This window comes from Chiloscyllium plagiosum, unplaced genomic scaffold (assembly GCF_037043375.1).
Source record: "Chiloscyllium plagiosum isolate Xiang-an unplaced genomic scaffold, Cpla_swu_hap1 HiC_scaffold_36, whole genome shotgun sequence".
NCBI lineage: Eukaryota > Metazoa > Chordata > Chondrichthyes > Orectolobiformes > Hemiscylliidae > Chiloscyllium > Chiloscyllium plagiosum.
The window spans coordinates 11,866,144-11,891,488 of NW_028270174.1; the positions used below are offsets into that span (position 1 = coordinate 11,866,144).

The following is a 25,345-nucleotide window of genomic DNA, read 5'->3' on the forward strand; positions in this document are numbered from 1 at the left end:
ATAATTTTAAGGAATTCATTTTTATGCATTTTAATCTCCAGCTTCTTTGTATTTCTGATTTAATTTTACCGCGTCTGTTGAGCTAGCGGGTTATTTACCGCTCTATTTATGTTGGAAGGATTGTGAAAATTAAACCTGTTTGATTTTTGACTAAATATAACTGTCTCTTCTAATAAGCTAAACCTGACGTTGCAGAACATCCTGGGCTGAATGGGCTGGTACTTTTGCCCGCAGTTATAAGCAATTTATTTTGAAGACTTAATTCTTGAGAAGGATATTTAGCATTTTGCCCAGAAAGGCTTTCTGTAAATGGAATGAGTTCTGAATTGAATTCTCTGCCTCCCACCTCTTTTTCTGAGGTTTCGACGCTGTATGGTGAAAAGAGCTGGGTTTGATTTCGCCTTCTGGTTTAAGGCTCATAGATTCACATTTGTAAATACATGTACTTAGCGTAGGCACTGGGATGGTCACAGACCAATGTGCATGCACACAGAGGAACACATGGATAAGTGCACATACAGACAACATACACAGATCCACAGTCTGACGTAAACATATACACCCAGACTAACACTTGCACATACACAATCTAATACACACCCAGACCAACATGTGCATACATCTTTGCAACCTGATCAATACACACCAGATCTGCACCAATGTCCAGAATACAATACACAAACTTCAGATCAACACACACATTCACAATATAATGGAGGCGCATGCAAACCAACACACGTGTGCACACCCACCCCACGAGAGATGCATACTCTAAACAACACAGCATCCACAATACAAGCGATGAAAACCCTGGCCAATGCACACAGGTAAGCACATACAGACAAAATAATGAATACACCATGCACACACGTACGAGTACACAGCGTATTTTGAGAGGATGTAGAGTGAAATGTGGCTACTGCTCTTCACTGGTCACCCAGCCCTGATTTGAAGCCCAGGATGACCAGAGCTGAATGAAATGTTTGTGCTGAGGCTAAAAGTAGGATTTTCACGCAGCACGCTGGTTTACAAAGCAGCGACTGGTGACCACGGTCATTCAGCAGTGAAGGTTTTTGACACTGTCTGGTGGCTGCTGTTGTTTCAGAGTCTGTCTCGGCACCCCTGGTGTGGCAGAGCCCAGATGCCGAGTCCGAGGAAGCTCGGGTATCGCCACAGGCTGGCCGGCTGATTCGCCAACTGCTGGAGGAGGATTCCGATCCCATGCTGTCACCTCGTTTCTACGCCTATGGTCAGAGCCAACAGTTTCTCAACGATACAGAAGTACCCCCATCACCTCCTGATTCCCATTCCTTCATGAGGTGAGTGTGGAGGGGAGGCCTGAATGTTGCTATTCTTCCCCCTTCCCCCAAATAACTCCATGGTGACCTCTCAAAGCCTGCACAGCTTTAGCTTGAGTTATTTTGACCTCCTGGTGCTGTTTCTGCCCCTGGGTTTCAGTCCCATTTCAGGACTTTGTGGAAAGTAGACTCAGTAGTTAGCACTGCTGCCTCACAATGTCAGGGACCCGGGTTCAATTCTAGCCTTGGGCAACTGTCTGTGTGGATTTTGCACATTCTCCCCATATCTGTGTGGGTTTCCTCCAGATGCTCCAGTTTCCTCCCACAGTCCAAAGATGTGCACGTTAGTTGAATTGACCATGCTAAATTGCCCGTGGTGTTCAGGACTGTGTCTGTTAGGTGCATTAGTCAGGGGGAATGTAGAGGAATAGGGTAGCGGAATGGGCTTGGGTGGGTTACTCTTTGGAAGGTTGGTGTTGGGCCAAGTGGCCTGTTTCCACACTGTAGGGATTCTGTGATTATTCTACATCCATAATGTGGCCACATAGGTTGATTGTCAGCCTGTAAATCCTTCCAATCCACAAAGGAAGAACAGGAGAGTTTCCCAGATAACCATCTTGAACGAGGCAAGTGCAAACTACTACTGTACTTGGCTCTCAAGCATGGACCAATCCTAGAGAAGTCCATATTCAGATACTAGAATGGGAGAAAAGATAGATTCATTTTGAATTCCCTCTGTTGTTCACCTCAATCAGATCATCCTACAGCTTACCACTTCCAGAGTAAAGAGCTCCAGCATGGTCAGCAATTTCTGATAGCTAGAACCTTTTCAATGGACTGGATTAGTTCTTAGCAGTCTTTCACACTTTGTTTCTCCGAACTTGTCTTAATGTACCCAAGCTGAGATTGGATTACTCAGCACAGACCAGGGATTAAGCCTAGAGTCTAATGCTCTTCAGTTACATGCTAATTATCGCCGTAACCTACACAGTCTCTCCTCCTCCTGTAATTTTAAGACACACATCTGCTGTATTATAAATCTGTGTCCTCAGGGCACCAGTCCCTTATGGAATTGATAGTTCCATCAAAACCCGTTGTAGTTCAACAGCTCAAATTAATATCCTTGTAACATTCTCATTGCAAGGAGGGTGATTCTAGCTTCTCCAGTCCATCCTACCAGGTGTTTCTTGTGCCTGGCATCATTCTGATAAATCTCCTCCAACACGTTTTGAGAAGATTTGTAGCTCAGGTTGAGATTCTTGATGTAAGTTTGCTTGCTGAGCTGGAAGGTTCGTTTTCAGACATTTCGTCACCATACGAGGTAACATCATCTGTGACCCTTCAGCGAAGCACTGGAGGTATGACCTGCTTTTTATTTATGTGTTTAGGTTTCCTTGGGTTGGTGGATGTCATTTCCTGTTCTTTTTCTCAGGGATTTGTAAATGGGATCCAAGTCAATGTGTTTGTTGATGAGTTCCAATTGGAATGCCATGCTTCTAGGAATTCTCGTGAATGTCTCTGTTTGGCTTGTCCTAGGATGGATGTGTTGTCCCAGTCAAAGTGGTGTCCTTCCTCATCTGTATGTAAGGATACTAGTGAGATTGGGTCATGTCTTTTTGTGTTTAGTTAATATTCATGTATTCTGGTGGCTAGTTTTCCTCCTATTTGTCCAATGTAGTGTTCGTTACAGTTTTTGCATGGTATTTTGTAAATGACATTAGTCTTGCTTGTTGTCTGTACAAGGTCTTTCAAGTTCATTAGCTGTTGTTTTAGTGTGTTGGTGGGTTTGTAGGCGACCATGAACAAACACTACATTGGACAAACAGGCAGAAAACTAGCCACCAGGATACATGAACATCAACTAGCCACAAAAAGACATGACCCCATGTCTATCATGACTATCCTTACATACAGATGAGGAAGGACACCACATCGACTGGGACAACACATCCATCCTAGGACAAACCAAACAGACACGCGCGAGAATTCCTAGAAGCTTGGCATTCCAACCGGAACTCATCAACAAACACATTGACTTGGATTCCATTTACAACCCCCGAGGGGAAAAAACGACAGGAAATGACATCACAACTGGAAAATGATGTCACCAACCCAAGGAAACCTAAACACGTAAATAAAAAGCAGGCCATACCACCAGTGCTTCACTGGAGGCTCACTGATGATGTCACCTAGTATGGTGATGTAACGTCTAAAAACGAACCTTCCAGCTCAGCGAGCAAATGTACAGCCAAATCTTCTCCAAACCCCCTCCAAACTATTTTGTAGGACTTGTTTGTAAAGAGGCATGCCATGCTTTCACAGCGTCAGCCGTTTAGAAAAATGAAGCTTGTCAGAGTGACACGCTCCAAAGCGGCAATTCTATTTTTACCACAATGTCAAAAGCAAGCAGTTGTAATCTAATTTGAGGAAAGACCCAAAGGGGAGGTGAGAGGAAATTTTAACATTTTATTTTAAGCTCACCAGGTTGATCTGGAATATACTGAGTGTTGGAAGCAGTTTAATGTGTAACTTCCAAAGGGGAATTAGTAAAATGCGTTACAATGAAAGAAAGGTGCAGGGGTTCTGGGAGGAGGGAGGCGGATTGTGACTGAGCAGATGGCTCTCTCAAAGACCCGAACTCTCACCCTAACCCTCTAGCACAGTTGGCTGTGTGGCCTCCTTGCATGACCCTCACTGTAACAGCTGCCAATGCACATACCTCAGCGAAAGGTTCAGACATCAGAGCTTACCTCTACGGGGTGGCACGAGACGTTTCTTTCGGCGGCTGGATTTAAAACAGGCGCATCACAGTTTAATGCGAGTGTGCTCTCGCTGTGGTGTTGGCAGGCGTCGGAGTTCGTCCCTCGGTTCCCACGACGATGAGAGGGAGGAGCTGACCCCAGCACAAATGACCCGGAGGATCCAGAACTTGAAGAAGAAGATCAGGAGGTTCGAGGAGAAATTCGAGGAAGAGCGAAGATACCGCGTAAGTTGTGTTTTTTGAAAGAAGCTGAAACAGGGAGGTGGGGTATGTGGTGAAATGTAACCTCTTTCAGGATGTGTCACAGAGTAATGAAGTGTTTATCAAGTGTAATCACTGTTTCATTGGAGAGTGCAGATGGCAGTGTTCAATTGATATTACCACTAGCATGGCTTCACTAGGCCTCTTGGTATTTATCCTTGCAGCTGAGGTGACATATTCCAAGAACGCAATGCGCAATCGATTCTGAGTGAGGCTGAAGGTGGCTTGCCAGTCCTGACTCTGATAATCAGGCCGGTCTTAAGCTATGAGATGTTTGTCAAAGTTCAGGGCAATTAATTGGTCACTTTGACAACCAAAACTGCCAATTCACACTTCATAAATGAGAAACAAATGTTATGTTCCACACGCTATTTTCAAAACTGAAGTGAGTTGGCCTCACCCAAACTGAAACTTGTGTTGCTCCAACAGGAGGTGCAAAGCTTAATAGACCCCCCCACTCCACCTCCCAGTCCCTGGCACAAAGTAATGTTGCCAGCTCTCTGGGATTAGCCAAGAATGTATAGGAATGGGAGATTAATATCCTGAGAACAATTTTAGGACTTTTAAAATCATGTTTTTTGCATGTTGTTGGTGTTTGTATTGATTTGTGGAAGTTAATGGAGGCAGACAGGGTGGAAACGGCCAGTTGCAAGTGCAGGATCATTGTCAGTGGCCTTAGCACATTACCAGTTTCTTTACTGAGTCTAGACAATGGACGTAAATGAACAGGGAGACTGAACAGTGATTAAGTGCTGAGATATTTATTTCTCTTGCTGCTCACTACATCAATGTCTTGACCAAGCTCAGCTTTTTGGTGCAGGCTTTTGGGCCTACTGCGTTGTCAAGGCCCACTCAGCCCTGGCCAATGGCACCATATTCACACTTATCACTTTTAACATCCCTTTCAGAACCCAGGTTGATGAGAAAAATACATTATTTTCATTATATCCTTTTATTTTCATTGTTGTAGTGCTATCCTCTTCAGTTTATTATAACCAGGAATTGTCATTGTCATTGTATTTTTTTTTTCTCTCTCACTCTCACTCTCACTCTTTCTCACTCTCTCTCACACTCTCTCACTCTCTCTCCTTAGCCTTCACACAGCGACAAAGCCACAAACCCAGAAGTGCTGAAGTGGATGAATGAACTTGCAAAGCTTCGCAAGCAGCTGAAAGGTAACTGTTGAGGCCATTGGACCTGAAAATTGTCTCCCTAAACCTGTCTTTATTTTTAATCCTCCCCACACCCTCTTCCCCTTTCCACCTCCCTCTCCTCCTTCAAGGTGTTCCTTAAAACTCCACCCCTCCCCTGTCTGGCACCTATCCCACAGACCCCTCCTCTGCCTCCTCCCAGATTCTCTTTTCCATTTATCAGTCACATAAAACCCCATTCTTTTGACATGCTAAGGTATTAATCTCACTCATTAGTTTGGTGGCCTCCCATGAGATATTGTTAGTGTTGCAACAAAAAACATAAGCTTGGGGGCCACTTGCATTTCTTGGAAGATGTTTTGGAAGTGAAAGTGTTTTAACGAGTTGAGTAAAAAGGATTTTTTTTTTCTCTGGCCCATCCATCTTGCCTTTTCCTCTCCGCCTGCTCCTGGACAGACACCAAGCTGAAGGTCTCTGAGGAAGGGGTTGTCCCCCAGATGAGGCAACGCAGCAACACCCTCCCGAAAAGCTTTGGCTCCCAACTGGAGAAGGGGCCTGAGAAGGAGCCAGAGAAGAAGCCCGAGGCGGCGGAGAAGGTGCAGAAGCCACCGGTGGATGTGACGCTCGATGTCATCCTGAAGAAGCTGCAGGAGAAGCGGGCTGAGGTGGCACGGCCCGAAGATATCAAGGTAACCTGGGCATGGATGGGCGTGCCAGCTGTCAGGGAGGGTCAACAGTGGGAGCGGTTAACAGTGCCACCTCAGCGACTCCAGCACATATTCCAGTGCAGTACCGCAGGAGTGCTGCACTGTCCAAGGTGCTTTCCCTCCAAATAGGGTGTTTAAACCAACTCCCCTTTTTCATTTGGCTGTGTATTACGAGTTGGAAACATTCACTTTTCATCTAAAACCAGGTTCTCTGTTGTGTGGGATTGCACTGTGTGTTCATTTAACTGCTGAGCTTCCCTGCATTTTAGCACCAACTGCACATCATTGACAGTAAAGCACTGTGGGACAAGATAGGTGCTGTATAAATGTAGCAATTCTTTTGTGTAATGAGAAGAGACATGGCAGGGTAGTATACCAGTAATGTATACTCAGCGCCACCTTCCTAACCTTCAATCTTCTTCCTGACCTCTCCGCCCCCACCCCCACTCTGGCCTATCACCCTCACCTTAACCTCCTTCCACCTATCGCATTTCCAACACCCCTCCCCCAAGTCCCTCCTCCCTACCTTTTATCTTAGCCTGCTGGGCACACTTTCCTCATTCCTGAAGAAGAACTCATGCCTGAAACGTCGATTCTCCTGCTCCTTGGATGCTGCCTGACCTGCTGTGCTTTTCCAGCAACGCATTTTCAGCTACCAGTAATGTGCCCATGTTAATGTTAGACCACAGGAAGGACAGGAGGAATAATTTGTGAGGCCTTTTACTTTTCACCCAGGTAATCTTACTGCCATGTGAATGATCTTAGTGAGTCCCTGTAACCCCCTCCCCCAAAAAAAAATCAATTGCCCTCCCTGACACAGGTCTTGCATCTTGCATTTCCTGTGAGAAGCCCTTTATTCTGCAATAATGAGGAGGTTGGTGAAATTGGACCATACACACTGGCAAGGCAAAAAGGGGCGGCCATGTTATCCTCTTCCTGTCAAAGTTGGTTGGAAAATAAATTGTGTGTGTGTGGTGTGAGATGGATGTGCTCCTTCATCATTGTCTTTTGATTAGATTAGATTCCCTACAATGTGGAAACAGGCCCTTCGGCCCAACAAGTCCACACTGACCCTCCGAAGAGCAACCCACGTAGACCCATTCCCCTACATTTACCCCTGACTAATGCACCTAACATTATGGGCAATTTAGCGCGGCCAATTGACCTGACTTGCACATCTTTGGACTGTGGTAGGAAACCGGAGAATCCGGAGCAAACCCACACAGACACAGGGAGAATGTGCAAACTCCACACAGACGGTTACCTGAGGCGGGAATTGAACCCAGGTCCCTGGCACTGTGAGGCAGCAGTGCTAACCACTGAGCCACCATGCCACCATTTTGCACCGGCCCCATCCACCCCCTCCTGTCTTGGCCCTTCGTTTATAGTTGACAGGTGGCACTTTGAAGTTTTTGTTGTTTAATTGTGTTCTCTCTCTTCCTCTCTGTGAACAGGATATGACTCGAGATGAGATTGCTAGTGAAAAAGTGGCTCTGCAGAAGGGCCTTCTGTACTATGAGAGCATACATGGGCGACCGGTAAGTATTCATTTCACAGACCTGAATTCTTTCAGCCCATCTGGTCTCTGCCTGTGTTTATGCAACACATGCATCTCCTTCTGCTCTACTTTGACTTAACTCCTGCGTCCCCCAGTATATTCTATTCCTCCCTTACCTCTGTTTATCCAGCTCCTCCCATGCCTCCCCACTGAAATGTGTCTGTCATTCAGCTCATCAACTCCCTGTTGTAATGATGTAATGGGGAAGAAAGGTTGTTTTTATGAATGCTCCAGTTGGTAACTGTCTAGTATTTCAGGCATTTCTCCCCCTCCCCCCCCCCCCCCCCCCCCCGCCCCCCCAAGTAGTGGAAGCACGTATTGTACATCCAGCAGCCCATCAAAAAACCATCAAAGTTTTAAGGAGCTCCTTTGGGATACCCATCTGTTGATGAGTTCACATTGGTTGCATCCCGTCTATCCATTCTGTTCTGGGATCACATTTGTCAAAATCCTGATTTGTACCTTTTCCAGTGCCTCAGCCTCATTTTGGTAAGGTGCGGGTCGGACTGTGCACAGTGCTGCAGTCTGCCTTGTTTCTATCAGATGGAGGTCAGGATGATGTAGGGCTCCACAGTGTAGACTAGCCAAGCTTCTGTAGAAACTTAGTAAGCTGACCTGTTATAATCCGGTGCATTCTGAGCTCTGCAACACTTTGGGGGCTGCTCTTGCATGGAACATGACTTTTGCACAAGAACTTAAAAAAGAGACCGTTCTCCGTCTCTTTCCAACTTTTGTTAATTCCTATTTTGCTCCTTTCATGGGCTTTGGGAATCATTGGCAGGATCAGCATCTGTTGCTTATTCCTAGTTGACCTTGAACTGTGGTTTGTTGAGCTATTTCAGAGGGCAATTCAGAGTCAACCCCATTGCTGTGGATCTGGAGTCACATGTAGGCCAGACTAGGTAAAGATGACAGATTTCTTCTTTCCCTAAAAGACATCAGTGAATCAGCTGGGTTTTTGCAACAATAGACAGTGGTTACCTGGTTGCCATTCAGAAAAAGACGTGAAGACTGAGATGTTTTGGGAGTGAATATTAGAATTGGAGAATTGTAGAGCCATAATTGGCTGAAGGCATGGAAGATAGGAGAGAGATGGCATATTGATAGTGCAACTAGATGGTAATCCAAATGTCCAGGCTAATATCCTGGATATGGATTTAGAACCGATTTAAAACAATGATGTTGTCATGGTCATCACTGCTAAGATTAGCTTTGACTTCCAGATTTTCTTAATTGTACTTAAATTCCACCAAATACTGTGGTGGGATTTAGACTAGTGTTAACCATTTGGATTACTTAGCCAATGATATTACACCACCATCTCCCACCTACCCACCATGCCCTTAAACTCCAGGGGACTGATGCTTTTGTAGGAGAGGTGGCAAATGTGGCTCTCCGTTGTCCCTCGTCTATTTTACAACGAACTGCAATGTCGAGATCTACTCCCATTGGGAAGTGAGGCCTCATTCTCTCCCATTCATCCCCAAAGCTCAGAGTGCCAACAACCAAGGTGTGTGAAACAGCAGGGTGGGTGGATGAGGAAACACAGCCAGTTTGCTCCTCAACCGGACACCGAACGGGATGTCTCAAGTGTTAAACTCTGCCAGATGTTGTTGGTCTATATTAGCTGACCAGGTTTGCACATGTCAACCAAGCGCTTAGCCCCTGGTGGCAATTCAACAGTTTCCTGAAGATTTTAATGAAGTGTTCCCTCAAAACCTGCACATACGTCCTTACCAGCTCCTTTGAATCCTTGCCAGCGTTCTGGAAACCGATTTTTCTCTCATGCAGAGACATTGTCACTGGCTGCCTCCTGGCAAAGGCTCCTGTGGGTTTATTGATTGCTGAGTTTGCAGGGTGGCATGTGCCACTGCTACCTCTCTATATGCCATCTGCTCATTTCATTTGCAAGCAATAGAATCAGGGTGCCCCTACTGTGTGGAGGCAGGCCATTCGACCCATCATTCATAGCTCCTTGAAAATGGAGTCACAGTAGACAGAGCGGTGAAGAAGGCTTTCGGCATGCTAGCTTTCATTGGTCAGAGCATCGAGTATACGATGTGGGACGTCTCATTGCAGCTGTACAAGATGCTGGTGAGGCCACATTTGGAGTACTGTGTGCAGTTCTAGTTGCTCTCCTATAAAAAGGATATCATTAAACTAGAAAGTGTGTAGAAAAGATTGACGACTGGGAGATTTGAGTTATAAGGGAAGGTCGGATAGACTGAGACTGTGAGAGGTGACCATATTAGAGGTCTATAAAATCACGAAAGGCATAGATAAAGTAGATAGCCAACAGCTTTTCCTCAAGGAATGGGAGTCTAAAACTAGAGAGCATTGGTTCAAGGTGAGAGGAGAGAGAAACGAAAGGATTAGAGGGACAGTTTCTTTTCAGAGAGTGGTGAGTATGTGGAACAGGTGGTGTTGGAAGCGAGTGCAATTTTGTCAATTAAGAAACATTTAGACAGGTACTTGGCTGGGATAGGTATAGAGGGACTTGGACCAGGCAAACAGGCCCCGGTTAAATTGTGAAAACCCCTGGTTGGCATGGGCAAGTTGGGCTGAAGGATGTTTCCATGCTGTCAACCTCTCTGACTCCACACTGACCCTCCAAAGAGCATCCCACTTAGACCCACCCCATTCCTAACTCGCCTAAACCTGCACATCCCTGGACGCTATTTGTGGCACAATGGCTCTGTGGTTAGCACTGCTGTCCCACAGCACAAGGGTCCCAGGTTCGATTCCAGCCTCTGGTGACTGTGTCTGTCTGTATGGAGTTTGCACATTCTCCCCGTGTCTGCGTGGGTTTCCTCTGGTTGCTCTGGTTTCCTCCCACAATCCAAAGATGTGCAGGTTAGGTGAATCGGCTGTGCTAAATTGCCCGTAGTGTTAAGTGCATTAGTCAGAGGGAAATGGGTCTGGGTGGGTTACTCTTCAGAGTGTCGGTGTGGACTTGTTGGGCCAAAGGGCCTGTTTCCACACTGTAGGGAATCTAATCTAATCTAATCTATGGGTGATTTAGCATAGCCAATCCATCCTAACCTGCACATCTTTACACTGTGGGAGGAAACCTAGGCAGAGATGGGGAGAACGTGCAAATTCCACACAGCCAGTCGACCGAGGCTGGAATCGAACCCAGGTCCCTGGCAGTGAGAGACACTGATGTCCTAACGGTGCCCTTCAGACTCTGAAACCTGGTGCCCCTTGTTTCTTCACAGGTAGCGAAGGCCGAGAGGCAGATAATGAAACCGCTGTACGATCGTTACCGTCTCTTGAAGCAGATCCTCGCGAGGGCGACCACCATCCCCGTCATCGTAAGTAGCGTGCAGACCCGAGTGGCGCACGTGTTGTCGTGTTACTGGACAAGGAGCGAGGCGGAGGGTGGGAGGTGGGGAGGCTGGGGGATGGTGTTATAGTTGGGGATGGGCGCTGAGTCTGCTGTTAGCCTGAACAAGTATAACCTGCCTGTTAACACCCATCACAGGGCTCCCCATCGAGCAAGCGGCGAAGCCCTTTGCTGCAGCCGATAATAGAGGGTGAAACAGCTTCCTTCATCGAGGACCTAAAGGTGAAATCTTGCCCCCCTCCCCGAACCTCCCACACCGCACTGCTGACTAATCGCTGATTTGTGCAGACGATCCAATCCATGTTGGTTTTTCTTGATTTTTTTTTTGTTACCACGCGGAATGATTCAACGATGGGCCAGCCCGTTGCTAAATAATTCCGGGAATCATTAGCGGCGCTGCAGCATCTCTCTCTCTCCCTCTGTCTCTAACCTGATCTGATACGCAATGGCTTCCGAATGACCCCTTAATCAATGTGCAGGGAGGAGTGACAAGATGGTGATTTGACCTGCCCTATTCACTGGGGGTTTGGGTGGAGGAGACGGAAGGGATGTGGGTGGGGGGTGGGGAGGTTTGTTGGTTCCATCCATCTCCCCCGCCCACAACCCCAACCCCCCCCCACTCCCCCCAAAAAAATGCCTTGAAATTATTTAGTGTTTGTTTTGTTCGATGAACTAAATGCTGACAGGTTTGGAATAACATTGCACTTTTGAGGTAATTAAATGATGTGGCATTCTTCATTATTTTATCTATGTTCTCCTGCTTGTGGAGTTATAAACATCTATCTTTGAGGGAAACTGATGCTCATTGACTTGACCCTTGGATAGAATATGAAGGTGCTGTCCCTTAAGTAAAATAAAATTAAAATCTTTTTTAAAAAAAAATTGATTTGATTGGTACCTTTGCCTAAAGGTTGGAATATTTAAGAAATTGGAGCAACAACAATAGGCCTTTGAGACTTTTTTTAAGCCTACTTAGCCTTGAAGTCAGGTTGCAGTTTAACTTCCACGTCAAATGCATTTAGGACCCTCTCCTCATATCCATCTGTGTCCAAATATCTGTTGACCTTATCCTTGGAAAAAAAATCAAGTGAATAATCACAATTCCCCAAAGAGAAATAAAATTGCAAGATTTCTCCATCTCTGGTTACCCCCTGCTGTGATTTCCCCAGTTTCTGTCTGGAAGGTGATGCAGTTCCATTTAATGTTGGGGCAGCGGCATTCTGTGTTGTTCGGTTACCACTCAGACTAGCCTGTGCCTGTCTCACTGTCAGGCACAGGCAGGAAATTGGATGTCACTCATAAGGTGCAGCTTCTGAAATCCATCTCCCACAACTCCACCTCTCCACAAACCACCGAGCAAACAAACCTCAGCCAACTGTCTGAGCAAATCTGCAGTTTCCCATGTGGCATTAACCTGGGCACCAGTTAGATCTGTCCAAATTCCAGACTTTTCCGCACTCCATTCGTGGTTCAGGATGTTATGGGGACAGAGCATGTATTGTGGTGAAGCAGTGTCTGGATTTTTGTTTCCTTCACCAAAGCCTTGTGTGTTTGTTTGTGCCTGTGGTTTGAAGCTTTCTTGAGCATGGGAATGTTAACATTTGCAGCCGGATTTAACCTCGAGTCAGGATTATCTGCGTGTAATCCCCAATTAGTAACCAAGTGAGTGGCAAGATTATCTAGCAGTATTCCGACTGTGACCAGCCTGTTACGTGTGTGTTTTTTGGATTATTGATGACATTGTGTAACACAGGGTTTACCGAAAGCTCCCATGTATGAGTGTGTGGTTATGTGATATTAGTATTACGGAGGTGACATTTGAATCAGTGCTGGACATTGTCCATTTGACCCCATCCTGTGGAATGCAGGAGAAAGCTAAACACAATGTTCTACGTTCTCTGTCCAGTGCTTGTTTCACCTGCTCTTTTCTAAGTAGAAATCGCCCATGAATGGGTGACACGGTGCCTCAGTGGTTAGCAAGGCTGCCTCACAGCTGGTTCAATGCCAGCCTCGCGTGACTGTCTGTGTGCTGTTTGCACATTCCATTTCCCCACCCCCCACCCCATGTCTGTGTGGGTTTCCTCCCACAGTCCAAAGATGTGTAGGTAGGTGGATTGTCTGTGGTAAATTGTTCAGTGTCCAGGGATATGCAAGCGAGGCGGTAGTGCTGTGGAAGATGTGGGATGCTCTTCAGAGGGTTGGTGCAGACTCTATGGGCTGAATGGCCTCTTTCCACACAATAGGGATTCTATGAATCAAAACACTGCCTTTCCCCAACCACTTTATTAGATGTTGGCATGGGTTCTGCTGATATTGAAGGACATGGTTCTCTTCAGAAAGTGTATCATCAGATCAAAGCTAAGGCACTAACGGCGTTGGTGAGTGGGTGCTGTGTTGTTGAAGCTGCCCTCCTTAAGATGGGACTTTACAACACAGCCACTTCTTTAATATTGATTCATGGAATGTGGGTGTTGCTGATTAGGGAGGGGGAGTAAATGCTGACCTAATTGCCCAGAGGGCAGTTGAGACTCAACCATGTTGCTGTGGGTCTTGAGTCACATGTAGGCCAGACCAAGTAAGGGTGGCAGATTTCCCTCCCGAAAGGGTGTTCGTGAAATAGATGGGGGTGCTTTACAACAATCAGAGTAGTTACCATTCCAAAAGAGAGCCTGCGAGGTTAAGGGAGGGAATTCTAAAACTAGAGAACTCTAGAGACAAGATCAGCTGAAGGCACGGCAGAAAGGGAGGAGTAGTGGTGATACTGCTGAGTAATAATCCAACAGCCCAGGTTGAAGTGCTGGGATGTGGGTTCTAATCCCACCATGGCAAATGGTGAAACTTGAATTTGTTTAAAACCAGGAATTTTTTTTAAAAAGAAGCTAAAATGGGAAGAAATCTTCTTGTGCAGTGACTTGCTGTGATTCAGAATGTACTACCTGTAAGAGCAAGGAAGCAAAATCCATTAAAGGGAGAATTAGACAAATATTTGAACATTAAAAATCTGCAGAGCTGTGGGAAAAGGATAGGTAAATGAACAAAGCTGAATAGCTCTTTCAACAGACCCAGTGGGCTGAATGGCCACTTTCAACAGGTTCTTTGATCCTATAAGTAAACTACTCAGCATTTCTTAAATTCATTCACCGTCTGTGTCAACATGTGTTACTTGTCCCTAGTTGCCTTTGAGGGGAGCTCTGAGGTGTTTCTATGTGACTGCTGCCATTGTTCCTGGAGGTGGTAGATGTTGTGAATTTGAGCAGCACTTTTGAAGGAGCTCACCTTGTACACACTGCTGCCATTCTGTGATGGGGAGAAGGTAGATAATGAGGAAATCAGTATCGTATTGTGAGACAGTGTGTCAGTTATTAGTTCTTAAATTTATCACCTTCTACCATTGTGTATAAAATTACATGTTGGAATTCTCTTGGGCCTTCCTGACACTTGAAGTCTTTTGTGCTATCTTTAGTGGGGTCAAAGGTCAAGGAGGGATCAGAATTTCCAAACCACAATGAAACTTGAGTCATCCTGCCATGAACATTGCCAGCAATTGAGCAAGCCTGTGTCATCAGAGCAAACGTCATCTTGAGGAGACCAGTTTCTTCTTGGAACTTCAGTGATGACAAAATGAATTTGGATAATTTATAGGTACACACTGTAAAAGCTAACGCTGTGAAGAATTAGTTTACATGGATTGATGAACTACCTCATTGGCAAAATTGGCCAGTGTGTGCTTTAAGTGGTTTTATTTATTGACTGACTGACTGACTGACAGGCAGCAGGCACCTGCAAAAAAGGACAAATGGCTGAAATTCTTCTCTCAATAGTTTAATCGGGGAAACCAATTCAAACCAAAGGAAAGTGGTCTGGATTCTGTAACCTTCTAATCAGAATGAGAAAGGCACTTAGAATCATGCAACTTCTTTATATACAGACATACCCACGCGTGCACACACACTCAGCAGTGATCTAGAACAAGGCATCTCTTTGACAGATGTGGTTGCTGGGACAGTTGTCGTATTTTTGTTGGGAAAGGCATTTTACACAAAGGTAGACCAGTGGAGTTGAGTGCAGATTATCCAGTATCCAACTAAATGCTGGTCCACGCCCAAAAGTCTGAATAAGTGAAGATTATTAAGGTTACAGAGGGACCTTGATCAGTTGTGTTCATGGGCTGAGGAGTGGCAGATGGAGGTAAATTTGAATAAATGCAAGGTATTGGATTTTGGTAAAATGAACGAAGGCTGGACTTGTACAATTAATGGTAGGCCCCTGGGTAATATTGTACAACAGGAACACCTCCGGGTTCAGGTACATAATTCTTTGAAATTTGCATCACATTCACACAGGGTAGTTAAGAAGGCATTTAGCACGCTTGCTTTTATTGCCTAGCCCTTTGAGTATAGGAGTTGGGATGTCATGTTAAGGATATACAGGATGTTGTGAGGCCCCTTCTGGAGAATTCTGGTCAGCCTGCTATAGGAAGAATATTGTTAAATTGGAGAGGGTGCAGAAAAGACTTCCCAGGCTGTTGCCAGTGGAAGGTTTGTGATATAAAGATGGGCTGAAACTTCTTTTACTGGAATGTAGGAGGTTGAGGGGTGAGCTTGTAGAGATTTATGCAATCATGAGGGACACGCATAAGGTGAATGGCAGATGTTTTTTCCTTAGGTGGGTGAGTTCAAAACTAGGGGACATGTTTTTAATGGTGGAGGAGAAAGATTTAAAAGGACCTGAGAGGTCATGTTTTCACACAGAGGATGGTTCATATGTGGAATAAACTACCTGCGGAAGTGATAGACAGATATATAGCAGGGTGACCAGAAATGTAGACCATTCTTTTCCAGCAGTGTGCAGAGTTGCTGGTGTGCAGAGGCTCATTAAGTGCTAGGCGTGCAAGCCCGTCTACTGTCAGCAAGTGTAGTACTGACGTGCATTGGTCTTGGATTAGTGGTGCTGGAAGAGCACAGCAGTTCAGGTAGCATCCAAGGAGCTTCAAAATCAACGTTTCGGGCAAAAGCCCTTCATCATTGGTCTTGGGCTGCAGCAGGGTTATCATTTTTGCACTGGTGTTTATACCTCAGATTTGGTTCTCACAAATATATTAGACTGATTTTGAGAAGTCTGCTGATCATCCTACTAAAAATGTTGCCTTCCTTGGTTAACTTTTCATTTTTGCAGGTGCCCTTTCAAGAACACGCTTTGTACAGGAAGCTGTTAAATCTCCCATTTGTGAAAAAAAACACTTCCAAAGTAATGCAGTGGAAAAAAATTCCTGAGTCTTCACCTCCAGATTGGCTGTAAAAGTATCCGTAAGCCAAAGGTCACAGTCAAAGAATGGTCCTAAGGCAGGGAGATGCTGAAGTCTCCAGAGAGATGGGGAAGATGCTGGTACGATGTAAAGGGTGCGTGGGTTAGTTTCTTAGTTTGCTTTTTGTTTCCTTCCTCAGGTAGAGGAGGAAGATGGCTCCGAAGATGACTTCAACACCAAAACTGACTTTGCTGTCACCGGCAAGTCAGCCTTCACCATCCGGAGCTTTCTGGACCAACTGGACGATGACACCGATGGGTTTGTGTCACCCACTGAGGACAGGGCGCCAACTCGATGCAGCCTTGATCTGAGGCTCTCCAACCTGCACTCTGCCTCTATGTGAGTCCAGAGAGCGTGCGTGCAAGTGTCTTTGTCTTTTTCTGACCCCTCACTGCTGCTCCTCCTTCTCCTGCAGCCTGGGCTGCCCCACCTCCTGAGCTTCCATCCTGGCTGTGCTGGCGCCAAAGGTTGTTGCCGCCCATTGGCGTGTGCGGAACCTCGGAGCTGCGCAGCATTTGAAGGAACGTTGCTCCTGGGACATCAGTCCAATCGCTAATCACAGCGATGGTGTGTAGAAGCAATGGAGAAGGTCAAAGCTAAAAAGAAAAGGCTTACTAGAATGATACCACAGTTGAAAGGTTATAACCAGCAGGAAAGACTGTTGGGGCTTGTTCTTTGAGAAATCATTGTGCCAGATTGGAGATTTGAAAATGGCGGTGAGGTTTGAGGTTACAGCACAGTTGAGAGCCTATTCAGCCCAATGGTCAATGCCAGTATTTATATCATCTTGTTTCGTTCCCATCCAATCAAACCAGCTTTTCCTTTCCCACCTGGTTTCCCGTTAAACCGATTTGATGTCATTCCTTTTAACCATTCTGTGGCTCCTCAGATGGAATGTGTAGCTTACTCCCACCGGCAGTGGTTATAGCGAATGTTATCAGTGCATTTTCTACAGGAAGCCAGACAGTAATCTGAAGGGAAAAGAAGCATATTTTGATGGTGGGATGAAATTACATGATGACATAAATACAGGCTAAATGGGCTGTTCCTGTGAATTCTTTGTGTGGAATTAGAAGGCCTCTCACTCTGTCTTGCTTGTAATCACCCCCTCTCTCTGTTTTTTCTATCCCTCTTTGCTTTTCTGTATGTCCCTTGGCATCTCTCCCTCTCTCTCATTTTTTCTCTTTTTTATTCATCTCTTCTTCTCCTCTCCCCATGCTTATGAGCTGACTCCATACTTCAAAGCTAGCTGGAGGTATCAGAAGATTTCTGCGATTGATGCAGCATTTCTTGCAGACTCCAGAGAAAGGTTAGCACTGCTGCCCCACAACACCAGGGACCCAGGTTCGATTCCAGGAGTTTGCACATTCTCTGTGTCTGTATGGGTTTCCTCCCACAGTCCGAAGATGTATAGGTTAGGTGGATTGGACATGCTAAATTGACCGTAATGCCCAGGGATGTGCAGGCTAGGTGGATTTAACCAAGAAAATTGTGGGGTAGTGGGATACAGTGGGGGGCTGGGTCTGGGTGGGATGCTCTTCAGAGAGTCAATGCAAATTCAATGAGATGAATGGGCTCTTTCTGCACTATAGGGATTCAATGATTCTATAATTCCCTCCTTTTTAGATCAGTGTGTTTTAACACATGAGACCTCAGGCTAGTCCTGGGTCAAGGTGCCCAATATTACGCTGCATTTAGCAAGAACTTGTATTGATGGTGTCCACAATGTTACATCCATTACAATTATTGGTGGAAATGTAGCAGACCCATGACATTCCATTTACGTGCAGCTGCTTTCCAGGTGGAACTTGCACCAGTAACACTCGCTTGAGCGGTTGCCTCTGCTTTAATACAAGCCTCACGTGGTGCAGGATGAACAGCTTGATGGTGGTAGAAACCTTTTTGCGTTCTCAATCACAAGTCTTGTCTCACTGGGTCTGTTATTGCCCATGCCACCTGCTCACTGGAGAGTGGTCCTATTATTGTATGGAAAAGTGATTTTTGATAGGAAATATTTAAGGGAACAATTGCTGAAGTGGCTGGAAGGATGAAGGGAGTGTTAGTAAGACAAATGGAATCCTAGCCTCTATCAATATGAGCACAGAGTACAGGAGCAAGGAGGTTATGTTAAATCTGTGTAAAACACACTCCTACAGCCTTGTCTGGTGCCCCGTGAACAGTTCTGAATGCTACATTTTAGGAAAGGTGTGAAGACGTTAGAGAGAAAAAGGGTGAGATTAGAAGAAAATTCAGGAGAATGATTCCAGGGATGTAGAACTTCATTAGAGGAGACATTAGAGCTGTTTCACTTGGAAGTGGTTGACAGGAAGTTTGATTCAGGTGTTCAGAAATCATGAAGGTTCCGGACAGAGTAGGTACGGCCAAACCTTTCCCTTTGGTGGAAGGCTCCGGAACAAGAGAGTTCTGAGTCAAAAGACGGAAAGAATGGAGACGTGAGGACAAACTTCATCGTGCATCTAGTGGTTAGGATCTGAAATATATCACCCGAGAGAGTGGTGGAGGCAGGTTTCAGTGAACTGTTTAAGGCAACATTGGATTATTATCCAAAAAGGAATAATGTCTAGTGCACGAGGGAGAAAGTGGGAACATGAAGGTCCCAGTAGTTGAGATACTGCTTGGATACCAGTACAAACATGAGGAGCCAAATATATTACATTCTCTGATTCTGCAAGTATCCTTAAGACAACATTGTATTGAAAGGCTTTCTCAAAAACACCAATGTCTGAAGTCACTTCCAGAGGACTGTATATATTCTCCGTGCTTTTGACTTTTCAATGCGATGTAATAATTTAAGACATACATTTTGTCCTGACATTTCTAGGCCAGAACTTCTGGAACAACTGCAAGAAGCCCGAGCTGACAAGAAGAGGCTTCGCAAAAGCCTGAGGGATTTTGAAGACACATTTTTTCAGGAAAATGGAAGGTTGGTTTTTTTTAATCGGAACTTGTTAATGGTGATATTTAATGGCCATTAATCAAGTGTTAAATGAATCTCAAAGGAGCCCTTCTTTCCCTTTTTCATGAATCAAACATGCAGAATTCTCTGTTGAATGTACAAATGTCGTCCCTCATTTGAACCTTTACAATAGTAGTTGCCAGGGTGATGGTCAGTGCTTGATAGGCATGTGAACCCTGGGCATTTCTTACTCCAGGTTCAGCAGCTGCAGGCACTGCCCCCTAGTGGGAGTGTTGATCACGAACACAATAAATTGATACAGTCATAGAGATGTGCAGCACGCCGACCAAACAGTCCAATCTGACCTAGTCCCCCTAAACCCTTCCTATTCCCTATACCCATCCAGATGCCTTTTAAATGTTGTCATTGTACCACCTCCTCTGGCAGCTCTTTCCATACATGCGCCACCCTCTTTGTGAAAATGGTGCCCCTTAGAACCCTTTTAAATCTTTCCCCTCTCCCCTTAAACCTATATCCTCCAGCTTTAGACTCCCCTACCCTGGGGAAAAGACTTCTGGCTAGTCACCCTAACCATGCCCCTCTTGAGCCGCTTGGGACATCATTTCTCTTTCAGTCCCTTCATGGGACATGGGTGTCACTGGCTAGGCCGGCATTTCTTGCCCAGAAAGGCAGTTCAGAGTCAGCCACATTGCTGTGGGTCTGGACTCATGTAGACCATACCAAGTAAGGATGGTGATTTACTCCCCTAAAAGTCATCAGTAAATTAGACAATTAATGAATCTCCAATAGTTAGCAGTTTCATACTCCTCATCAGACTCTTAGTGGGGTGGCACAGTGGCTCAGTGGTTAGCACTGCTGCCTCACAGCGCCAGGGACTCTGGTTCAATTCCTGCCTCTGGTGATTGTCTGTGTGGGTTTCCTCCTACAATCCAAAGATGTGCAGGTCAGGTGAATTGGCCATAGCATTAGGCAGGGGAATGGGTCTGGGTGGGTTACTCTTCGGAGGGTCAGTATGGACTTGTAGGGCCGAAGGGCCTGTTTCCATACTGTAGGGAATCTAATCTTAATTCTGGATTTTATTTTAATTTATTGAATTCACATTCCACCAATCTGCTATGGTAGGATTTGAACCCGGATCCTCAGAACATTATGGGGGGTGGTAGAGTGGTCTCTGGATTAATATTCTAGTCATGAGGATGGGAAAGTACTTCATTAATGCAAGGCCCTTTCTTGCTACCTTTAATGAGTAAACAATGTAGAGCAGCAATTTGAAGGGAATGGGGGGGGGGGGCAAACATGTTTTGAAAATATTGCATTGCTGTTGTGATTCACACGGTTTTCTTTATTTTGCGCAGGACTGTTCAGAAGGAAGATCGCGTGCCCATGTCCGAGGAATACAGCGAATACAAACACATCAAGGCAAAGCTGAGGCTCTTGGAAGTGCTCATAAGCAAACAAGATCCATCGAAGGTTGTATGAATCCTGAAAGCCTCAGCAGTGTCGATTTTCATTGCCTCTTTAATTTAGCGGATGGCCCCACAGCCATGACGACAGGGTGCTTTTGGCCTTTTATCGTGGACGGCAGTAAATGACAAAACACAGCCTGAATATATACTGGCCTTGCCGCCTCTCCAAGGATCATGTCTGGCACCAACAGTGCTGCAAGACATCAACCAAGAGGAATTGCTACCCTGACGTCTCCTGTGCTTTTTTGTTTATTTTTTGTAGGACGGGTTTTGATCAAACAGGTTTATCCTTCCGACTTGGTGCCATCCTTATCCGTATATCCCAGATATTCCTTGAACAAGAGGTCTTGAAGGAAACCACAATGGATTTTGTATGTTGCAAGCGAACCATTCATAGAGACTTGTCTCAGATGATCCCAGATTGAACTGACCTTCAGCTCATCAGAACTGCGTGTGCTTCAGGTTCAAGCCTGTACAGTCAGCCAGCTAGTCCGTACCAGGACTGGACTGTGTGAGACATTATGACAGAACAATCAGAAAATCAACAGGCTGGTTCCTTGAAAACTGGATATTCTTCATAGCTTGTCATTTCTTCTTTTGAAATCTAGTCATGGGATTTTCCACACCCTCTTCAGCATGATTGCAGGACCTAAAAGGCTCTCTACACATTTTAATGGAACAAAATTATTGGTGACATATTCCAAACCTCATTAAAGGGGGAAATTAGACTTTGTTTTTGTTTGTAGGATGTTTTCATACTGATGTCAAAAACGAGAATCAATTTAATGACTAGCAAGTTGAAAAAAAGATTTCTGCGCGCATCCAGTTTTTAGAAAGAAGCACTGGAGTTTCGTGCTTTTTAGATATTGATCTTTGCAGAAATGCAAAGTAGAATGACAGGCTGAGGAAGAGAAATTGTGCAGTTGAGTCACTACTTTCGTTTTTAATATACAATATATATGCTTTAGAGCCCCAACTTGTTGCACAAATTAGTCTTGTTTTTATGGGAGTTTGAGATGAATTGAACAGAGTATGAAACAGGTAACTGGTGTGGTTTCAGCCAAAGCATTTCATTGCTGCTTGTAAGTGGCAGTGATGTTAAAATCTCTTCTCCTGGATGGTACAACTCGAGTTTGGGAATTGCAAGTCACTTTGAGAAAAGCTCACCTTTTAATCAATTTAATGGATTGTTGTGGCAGGACCTGTTTCTGGAAAGTACTTTTTTTGTTTTGACAGGTGTGTTAATGCTTACAAGGCATGCTTTTCCTGATAAGATTTAGAACTCTATTGTGTTTTTCTTTCTCAAACCCTGTCCCACAGTGGTAATGTTTTACTGGAGAAAAGGCAAAATTCCACAGAAGTCAAGAGTTTTGAAACCCTTTTTATGTAGCGCATCAAAAGGACTTGCTGCGGAATGTAAGTGTTTTTACCAAGTAAAAGGACCTCACTTCCTTCTCATACAATATGACTTTGTTCAGTGGCACCTTTTTTTTTGTACGCTTTCTCAAATCAGCATGCGACCAAGGCTTTACAAACTGCTTTCCAACCACAGGCTTTGGTGAGATTTTCTGTAGTCACTTTGTTGGATCACGAGTAAAGAAACTTTCACATTGTCTGTCTGAAAACGATGTTCAAAGGCTTGTGGTTTTGAACAGAGTACAGGAATTTGCATTTCATATCTTCACTGGTCCTGTTTTTACACTGACTGAAGATCGTTTCATACCTGGAAAAACATAGTACTACTTATCTTTCCTGACCATCTGTGACATCGGTCTAGCTTTGTTACACTTTTTAGTAAATGTCTCTTTATTAGCCCCTGGGCTGCTGAAAAGCTGTTGAGAGAATATAGCTCTCGGAGACTTCAGGAACCTAACAAAGTCCAACAGGGCACTCTGGGAAAAGTATGTCAAGCGCTCGGAGACCAGATTTTTTTCAAAAGTGTAGCCTAATGCACAAAAGGATAGAGTTCAGGTATGTCCTACTTAAGTTTCCCCTCCTAAACCAGTCCCATGCCCAAATTACCATTGTGTGAAGCTCAGTCCTTTTTGTGCTAAAACTATTCTTGAACCTTACTACATGGGGATTCCAGTCTGTGCCACATTTAAATAACTAGGAGCCGCATATGAGCATGTGAACATATGGGCTTCTTGTATGATTTTCCTACCTTTTTTTTTAATATATAATGCTCAATGTAACTGCGTGTTGCTAAGAAAGCACATACATACACCCATATGGTACTCATATAGCATGGCAAGCTTGTCAGGGCAGTTTGTATTATAGATGTTTGACAGCAATTTTAATGAAAACATAGAAATGAGGATAGATTTGATTACCTGTAAACAGGTACTGAATTATATTGGCGCATCCCAATATACTTTTATCCTTGAGCTCCACTGGACCTCTACTTCCTGAGGAGTAGCTGCCCTTAAATCTGAGGTCATCTAAGAATTCAGTGTCAACCTTGCACAGAGTTCTGCGCAAGCTACGAAAATCGTAGCTGCTTTGTGTGGCAAGATGAGACTTTACATCAAACTGTATAGAAAAGCCTGCGTGCAGTAGTAATTTTGAAAGCTTTACCATCAGTAAAGAACCACCACAAGAGAATGATTGAAGCAGCAGAGATTTCAGTTGAGGTTGTGGAATGAGCTTTTATGCACACTTCTTAAAGCCTGTAATTCATTGTGCACAGCCTCTCCCTGCCTTTTTTGAGCTCCATTGATTAAAGCAGAAATCTTTGTGTTTAAGGTGCAGAGGGAGCTTTGAGATGGGGCAATGACAAAAAAGGCTGCTGATGCATTTGACACCTGTAGTTTTAAAATTTGATTTTAAAAGTCCTCTTCCACTTACTCCACCTACACAAAGTGAAGCCAAAGATTGCCACAAATAAGGAGATTTTGCACAGAGCATTGCAAATGCTTAGCTCAGCCTTTCATCAACGTGGCATTTTTGAGCAAAAGTGTACTAAGGCATGGTGGACATTATACAGGAAAGAGCAGTAAAGGTCATCTATCCTGAAAACTCAAAATCAAAAAGGGAGAAGACAGATCAGAGATAGCATCCTTTTGAAGCAGGCCACCAAAATACAGAGGAGGGAAATTTAAGAAAGGGCCTGAGGACTATCTGAATTGAAACATAAAATTCACAGAAGCTGAAGTTGAGGGTTCTGTAATTTCCTTGGCTAGACCCACTGAATACTGCATTCTTCTGTTAGAGAACTTAAAAGTCTTTTGCACTTAAAAAAAACCCCTCTAGAATGCACTGTATTTTGCCTTAACCAATTTTAACATGTCCAGCAGTTTCAAACAGGATAGGAAAATACATTTCATCGTGAGTGGTGAAATTCTACCGATTACCCAACCGACCTTCAAAAATGCCACCGATGTTCAAATGAAATTCTCCAAAACAGAAATCAGAAGGCTATCAAGGAGAATTTGGGGGGGGGGGGGGGGGGGGAGGGGAGGGCAGATGGATGGATTGAAACTGATCAGAGCTCCAGTTGAATGAGGTAACAGGCTGGCGGGTCCCTAAGGGTGTGCATGTGCATGTGCATGTACACCCCGTGTAGTTGTTGACCGCTTTAATTACCAATATCTGCACTGTTAAAAATTTTCCATTTTATGTGCCTCCTGTCAGCCAATACCTATGTTCATATTTACATTGACTCATCATGGTGACTGTACTCTTCCCTCACAGTGCCCCTATTGGTGTGGAGGTACAATTACAACATATGTTTATACAAAACCGTTTCAATTATAATTCCTTGTGACAGCAATTTTAACGAAATGGAAATTATAAACTGGGACCGACTGCTTGGCTTTGAAAGGGAAGGCCAAATTGTATCCACTCCTTGGTTCAGTTAGTCTCTACTACAGTACTTTTTAAAAAAAAAAGCCAAAGTTATTGCAGAACAATCTAATTCAACCCTGGGCCAAACACAGCACATTTGAGTCAAAAGTGACACAGGTGTGCCCACTGGTATTTAAACTGTACTAAATATAATTGCGAATTTCCTCATACCATGATCGCTTCTGTCTCTAGATGCTGTGCTGTTGATTGCCTCTGCATGCTTCTGTTGCTCCTTCCAGGGTCCAGCTCCTGACCTCGCTGACTCGAGTTAGTACATGGGCATGATCTGCGTGCCTTGATACATACCTTATAACTCTTGCGTGGGACAGAAGTCTGGATACAACTTGCAAAACATGTAAACTCTCTGGGCCCTTGGCATTAAATCAATGTTTACAGGAAGAAAAATAAAATGTCAAAAGAAGAAAAGCAGACTGTGCTGGTGTTAACATTTATCTTTGAATGTGGACACTACACAAAAAGAAACAAATGTGTACATTTTTGTACATGAATGTGATTGTATTTTGTATGACAGAAAATATATTTTTGCTGTACGTACTCGCATCATGTCATTTGTGTATAAAGAACGTATTACAGGAAAACAAGTGATCTGCAAGCCAGCTGAGAATTCAGGACAGCTCAACTGTGGAGTCACACCAGAATCCAAAGATAATCTAGCCATTTGCATGAATTTTTGTTTTGCCTATTGTA

The 25,345-nt window shown here is 44.5% G+C and overlaps 1 protein-coding gene across 3 annotated transcripts in view; it reads left to right on the top strand.

Annotated features, from left to right (window-relative positions):
- The window catches only part of fam13a (family with sequence similarity 13 member A), a 223,677-nt gene extending 198,485 nt beyond the window's left edge, over positions 1-25,192 (top strand). For 2 of the 3 annotated variants that reach the window (XM_043674376.2, XM_043674375.2), the window contains 10 exons: positions 1,106-1,319; positions 4,146-4,284; positions 5,414-5,495; positions 5,928-6,160; positions 7,633-7,716; positions 10,955-11,050; positions 11,221-11,304; positions 16,527-16,726; positions 19,230-19,331; positions 20,681-25,192. In XM_043674376.2, coding sequence (XP_043530311.2) covers positions 1,106-1,319; positions 4,146-4,284; positions 5,414-5,495; positions 5,928-6,160; positions 7,633-7,716; positions 10,955-11,050; positions 11,221-11,304; positions 16,527-16,726; positions 19,230-19,331; positions 20,681-20,804 — 1,358 coding nt within the window. In that variant the 3' untranslated portion in view covers positions 20,805-25,192. The remainder of the gene's footprint in view (positions 1-1,105; positions 1,320-4,145; positions 4,285-5,413; positions 5,496-5,927; positions 6,161-7,632; positions 7,717-10,954; positions 11,051-11,220; positions 11,305-16,526; positions 16,727-19,229; positions 19,332-20,680) is intronic. The other variant, XM_043674377.2, reaches the window with a different exon arrangement.
- The last annotated feature ends 153 nt before the right edge of the window (positions 25,193-25,345 follow it).